The sequence below is a fragment of the Coffea eugenioides genome, chromosome 2 (assembly GCF_003713205.1).
Source record: "Coffea eugenioides isolate CCC68of chromosome 2, Ceug_1.0, whole genome shotgun sequence".
NCBI classification, from domain to species: Eukaryota; Viridiplantae; Streptophyta; class Magnoliopsida; order Gentianales; family Rubiaceae; genus Coffea; species Coffea eugenioides.
In genome coordinates this window covers 2202189-2209191 of record NC_040036.1, presented here as the reverse complement: position 1 = coordinate 2209191, position 7003 = coordinate 2202189, and the positions used below count along the sequence as shown (strand labels likewise).

General features: G+C 37.0%; 1 protein-coding gene across 1 annotated transcript; it reads right to left on the bottom strand.

Moving 5' to 3' along the window:
• Positions 1-1725: 1725 nt before the first annotated feature.
• On the bottom strand, positions 1726-6099 carry LOC113762684 (protein FAR1-RELATED SEQUENCE 5-like). Its single transcript, XM_027306243.1, has 6 exons — positions 3982-6099; positions 3778-3858; positions 3539-3610; positions 2107-2214; positions 1925-1993; positions 1726-1797 (listed from the first exon to the last, which is right to left on the bottom strand). Exons 1-6 carry the CDS (start codon positions 6097-6099, stop codon positions 1726-1728), a joined length of 2520 nt encoding a protein of 839 aa, XP_027162044.1.
• Between the last annotated feature and the right edge of the window lie 904 nt (positions 6100-7003).

Here is a 7003-nt window from a genome sequence, read left to right as displayed (position 1 = left end):
CATCAATTGTTTTGGGGTTCGAATCGACCATCTCTATGTTCTCAATGGACACTTACTAAAGTGTCTAAGAATTTATATGTGTTAGAGGGCCGGACTTATTGTTTGTGCCGAGCGCAATTGCGCAAACGAGAGAAGAGGAAAGGTTCATCGGATATTAACTAGTTGTAGTATCACTAGTTGTAATATCAGTAGTTCTAACTAGATGGACAGAAAAACTGCCGTTTGCATATTCATTAGTTGTAATACCAATTGTAACATATACATAATTGGTTGTAACTCGAAATGTACATGGCGTAATAAAAATTTGTTGCATTTTAAATATTAGTTACCCTACTTTCAAATTACTTGTCCCAACGAAGTATCATGTTCTTCTGCGAAACTGTTACTTATTATGTGGTCATGTGGAACCAAGCCAAGCCGCCAATTGTAAGTTCATTTCTGTACTGAAAGAGTAATACCTATTGAAGTGCCTGTAATGGTATTTTGTCGCTGGCATGGCATCCGCATCCCGAGAACAAGGTCAGCGGATCTTGTTATAGAACCACAAGCTAATGATGCAAGTCTATTACACAGACTACAGCGAGAAGTTATGCAGATGGAACGTAGGCTTCACAGGTTCCACGAGATCCAGGCCGTAAAAAGACATGGTATGGTTCAACACATTTTAGCAGATCCCATGCTTATATCGGACCCGGACCTATCTGACTTTACTGAATCAAGCGACGATGACTTTCAAAGGTACATACCCCACTGTTTAATGCATGACGGCGTTCCCAGGTGTTGTATGGGATACAACTGATAACAAGGGATGTAGTCCAATGTTCATCGGGGTAGCGATAAAACTATACTCATTATAATCTCTACTCAAACAAATTGCTTACCATATTTGGATATTAATCATGCCTGTTAAACAGTCGTAACTAGTTGTAACGTAACAGTAACATATACCTTACTGGTTGTAACCCATTTTGTACTGTTCGTTCTTCCTTTTTGTGACATTGTAAACTTTCATTTTAATGTTACAAATTAATTCTCCAAGGAATCATTTTCTTATGCGCACCTATTACCAACATGTGGTCGTGGCCTGGTTTGACCATAATTCAATTAACCTAAAAACTTGTAATACCAATTGATGTGTCTGTGATACATCATGTCAATGGGGCGCTAAATTCGTCAATCGATACAAAACAAATGGCCTAAATGATAATGTTTTAATAAAAATAGCCCAATAATAATTCGAATTTAGCATCGTAACAAAATCAAGACAATTTATACTTTAGACTGTGTTATCTTATACATCGCCCAATTTGCCGGTGCGATCTATGCCAATAATTATGGCCATTAAGGTATGCAATTGAATGTAGTAGAATGGTATACATATCACGCCAGCCATTCAACTGTTATGGTCGATTTAGTGAAAAATATCCGATCACAAATAACACGTTCAATTCTATTGTAAAATTGTTACTTCAATTTTCTACCAACTTTATAATTTCCTAACAATTTTATATAACCCAATACAAAGTATTGATGATTACTACCACCAGATGTGATTACAATTCTAATCCACGTGTCTAAATTTGAAAATAGTGAAATATCAATGCTGCCTGTACAACCTCGTCAATAAGTTGTAACACCCTACTAACTGCTTGTAACACGTACATATGCAGTATTCCTAAGTTGGGACAACCACTTAATGTCTCGTTCGCAAAATATAGTTACACATCATTCATCAATCTCATTCTCGGGGGCGGCGACGTCAGCGCGAAGTTGCAATCCCTGGGTGTTATTTCTTCCCTGAAATGCGTAACGATGGTAAATCAGCAATATTATTAATGAACCATACGATTAATGATATACGATATCCAAGTCTCCAATTAACAACAGTACACAAATATGTGCTGTAACGATAAAAGTTTATCACCTGGGGTGAAGGTGCAAATACATGATATGCATCAACATCACAGTGTGTTAAAAGTGCTGCACGCTCCTCCTACATTACATAGTATAAGTAATCGACTGTCAACAAATCATTACCAATCCCTATATTGCTCACTTAAAAAGTTAAATTGGACTAGACATTATAATAAAAATGATATATCAGACCATTAAGACATCTCTTACAGAGTTATACTTGGAAAAAATAGAAAATCTGGGATGCATCCATTCTGTAGGGACACTTGTAGGAGGCCCCTGATTAGCCAAACGGTGACCCTTCGAATAATAAAAAATAATATGTTATTAAAGCGAGCATACGTTAACTACATAATTTCCATGATTTGACAGCTTTCAGGTGCCCACCATTACAATACTATAAAAAAAGGGTTAATATCAGAAACCTCCCTTGAGGTTTCTTCTAATCACACCTAGAATCCTTCATGTTTTCGAAATCACACTTAGCACCCCTGGAATGACAACTTTGGTATCATTGTCCGTCCCTCATTATTTTTGTTCCACTTTTACCCGCAATGGTGAACTCTATTTATGTAGACTTAATTTCGGAAACCTCCCTTGAGGTTTTCCCTAAATTATGTTAAATTATTATGTAATTATGTAATATTTTTTGTACAAAGTGTAATTCTAATTGAACTATGTGTAAAATTTATCAACACAAATGCGATTATTACATATTGGACTCATATGTACACTAACAACTTATCAGACTTCTATTGTAACGATGTACAAGAAATTTACATAAAATTACAAAATGTTCAAAAAATGTTACACGATTTAGGGATGGTTGATCTAACAATTGTCCTTATCCCACTCCCTAATATTAAATAGCTATAGAGTTTCCAGTGATGTTGACTTTTGGCAATGGGCATAGTGTCATTGCCAAAATAGCAATTTCTAAGTGAATAATAACATAATCTAAAAGATGTTTAAAGATGATGGGAATTCATGAGTATATAGCATTAGCAATCCATTTTTACTTGATAATAGGGTATCGCAATATTAATAACTTACAAACTCAATTCGATTAGGATGCACAACAAGCTATTTATACGATTCCATTTTCGTAAAAATGGAAGAGCAAGTTTATTTACAACTACAATCACATATTGAAACTATTGCTGCCATTATTAGAATCCATAGTCACATTTTTTTTATCACCGTTCAGATCAATGTAACATTTTTTAAACAATGTGTAACTTTATGTGAATTATTTGTAAAACTTAATAACAGAAACACAATCTATTATAAAGATGTACAACAAGCTTACATAAAATTACAAAATGTTCAAAACATGTTACACTGCTTAAGAACGATTTTGTAGTGTTACAAAAGTTGGAGGGATGTGAGTTACATAAATAGAGTTCACAAGGAGGGTAAAAGTGGAACAAAAATAATGAGGGGCTGATAATGATACCAAAGTTGTCATTTCAGGGGTGCTAAGTTTGATTTCGAAAACATGAAGGGTTCTAGGTGTGATTAGAAGAAACCTCAAGGGAGGTTTCTGATACTAACCCTAAAAAAAAAGGTAGCTCTACTACACGAATAAGAAGGTCTTTATTTTAACTACTAAATATATACATACCGTTTCACTTTCACCGATATTCGGAGCAATAGCGTTTGGAGGGCCATTCACTGTCTGGCTCATTGAATGCGTCTACGAGTTTCGTATGGACCAAATCATTGTATAAGACAATCAAAATAGGTATATCAGGAGGGATGACAGCCGTAACAACATTATCACACAATGTAAGATCAATGTAACTATTGATGCTGTTAGAAACATCCAAATAAAAGCAACGGTCATGTCCATTTTATACTAACCGAAACAGAGTCAGTAGATGAACGACATCCCATAAACATGTATTCCTCAATTGAAACCGATGTCGGCTCCGATTCTGAGGCCTACAGTATTGACACGGCAATAATATTATTTCATCATGAATGATACCTAAACTTTAGTTAATAGCATAACGATAACTTAGTTTTAGCATAAATGTTCCCCGAGTACCAAAATTTGATCCATACCGTAGTCTGTGTAGTCCTTGATAATCTAGATTTTCTTTTTACTCTGTCAAATTTATCGATCCAACTTCGCATCACTCTACTTTTCTTCCCACCACCTCGTTTTTTAATGCCTCTTGCGACTACTGCCTCCCCCATTTCATTCACAATTTCAATTTTATCCCGTTCCTCCATATTCAGATTTTTTTGATTTTGCAAAGGTTGTTCTTCACTTTCTGAGAGGAGGAGCTCAACTCTCTTTGCCAAATCGGATATGACAGTGATTGCTACTTTGCTGGTGTCCTCCGACATTGCTGCTCGAGTTGCGACCTTAATCATGGCTGGAGCGAGCTCCCGATAACGAGTTGAAATCATTATTTTAGGATCAGCCACAACTTCCCGTCTTCGCCGATCAAAACAGTCTCCAGCCCGAGCTCTTTTTGTCCATCGCCTCTTAATGTATTCAGGAGGAATTATTTTTATGCCCACAGTATCAAACACCTTCAACGCGTGCCCACATAAAATGCCTTCATTCTCGTATTTTTTGCAACTACAACGTACACTTAGATCATTCCGATTGAATACCACTATTCTTTCAGGTCCTCCATCATACCTCATGACCGCAAACTCCACAATCATCGCTGCATCTTGCTGTCTCAATATAACCATAGCTGTTGACTCGCCATATTCATTTTGGAATGCAACAAATACGGTTGGTGAATACGTCTCTGATGCATGCACGAGCATAGGTGTTTGCCTTAACCCGACCATGGGGAGCTTTTGCCTCATTTCATATTCTGCGATCAGTTCATTATGTCTCTTTTCATCAACCACCCGATTGAAATGTCTAAAGAACTGCACAAGGTCATGATCCAGTTTCAAATGATTTTTAATTGCTGCATTTAGGCTTTCGCTGAGTTGGGTGCTTCGCATTCCAGCGGTCCATCTTTCTTTCATCATGCACCTTGCCCATTTATCACGAATTCTATACAATCCGGAGAGCCATTCATTATTTTCAAGATCGTGTTTCTTCACCATCGCCTCCCACACCCTATTGAATTGTTCCACTTCTTCAAACTCATACATGCATGCACCAAACATGTATGGAAGATCACTATTTTCCTTGTAGTGATTGCCAAGATGTTTCATAAAATTACGCCTTATGTGAAACGTACATAGACCGTGAAATGTTTCAGGCATAACAACTGAAAGAGCGGCTGCCATAGCATGATCTTGGTCGGTTAGTATGGTACTTGGACGCTTTCCGCACATTGCTTCTAGAAATGTACCAAACACCCATTTGAAAGAATCTATAGTCTCATCATACATAAGGGCAGCACCGAATATCACAATTTGCCTATGTTGGTTAAAACCCACAAACACTCCAAGTGGCCGGTATTCTTTATTTGTTTTGTAGGTTGTATCGAATGTGACTACGTCTCCAAAAAATTTGTAGTCAATTAACATTCCTGCATCAGCCCAAAAGATATTCGTTATCTGCTCTTCACAGTCCAACTGTACGGCATGAAAAAATGATGGATTCTCGAGTGTTTGCTCTTGAAAATAATTCAGCATGCTACCTGCTTCTCCATATTTCAAACTCCTTTCCCGTCGAGTACGAAGATATCGTTTCAGGTCTTCCCGAGTATATCCCACATTTCCCATCCCACCTGCCTCCTTTCCCATAAGTTCATGACTCTGTTTCAATGAAAGCCCAGCGTCCTCGCTTATTTCAGCTTGGAATCCTTGAGCCTCGCTCACTTTTCTTTGTGATGGCATCATGTGCGCACATTGAACAATGTGCAACTCATGGTTATGCTCTAAGACAATGTCATGCACACGGTACTTCATTGTTCCTCTAAACAACACGATAACCATTTTAGCTCCACACCCTGTTTTCGTCGGCGCTCGTGTCCTCTTTGGCATCACATCACCTTCGTACTTGCGCTTTACACCTTCCTTGCAGCAACTATATCTCCTAGACGTGGTCACGCCGTCTTTGTCTTTATTCAGATAGTCTTTACGTACACTAAAACCCATTTTAAAGGCATATTTGTTGTAAAACTGGTACGCATCCTCTTCGCTGTTGAACTCCATTCCTAATTCAGGGGTCCCATCTTCTGCCAATTTGCTGCAATCCATTACTTCTGATCCTGCCAATTATGCATCAAACACCCTAATTTGCAACACTTCATGAATAGTATGTACATAAACGACAACATATATGTATATTACCATTCATAATGTGTTATGAATCATACATTACTCGTATACCAAATTCTATTATTACGCTATCAATATGATTAATGATTCACATCACCTTGCTTTTACTCTAACACAATCTGTGTACAAATACAACTCCATGTACACTAACTTATACGGATTGTAATGTATTGGTCACACGATGTAAGTCTATTTTAACTGTATGTACATCCACGCTGGTGATTATATTTTGATTCTAGATTCTTTACCTCACTGGACCTTATGTCATTCGTTAATAACAACCGCATAAGCCAACTCCGCATTTTCTACTATTTCCATATTTTGAGGGCCAAACAATCACTTTCTACTCATTGTAATATATTTTTTACATCATGTAATTTACTTACAATACAAGGTTCACCCATTTATTATTCACATATATGTCTTTTCCTCAGTTTCACCTCATTCAACTCTACACCTCTATTTTATACACACTACACGGTCAAGAGAGGGACAAACTAATATTACTCCATGAGCATGGACCAATTACTAGATGCACAATGATTCATATCAATTGTAATACGGTGGCTATAACATGTAACTAATTTACAACAAGATGTACATTCATTCACTTGTTAAATGTGACATTGTTTCTCTCATCTTTCCCTAATTCCGTTCGATGGTTTACTTGAATACATACCCCTAGGTCTTCCAAAAACTACTATCCCTTTATAGTTCATCACTGAAAAACTAAATGGTCACACACACAGATACGATACATATATTTAATATAGTACAACTTCACTATTCTTGTATCATCTTCATATTATGTCTTCAGTGACTC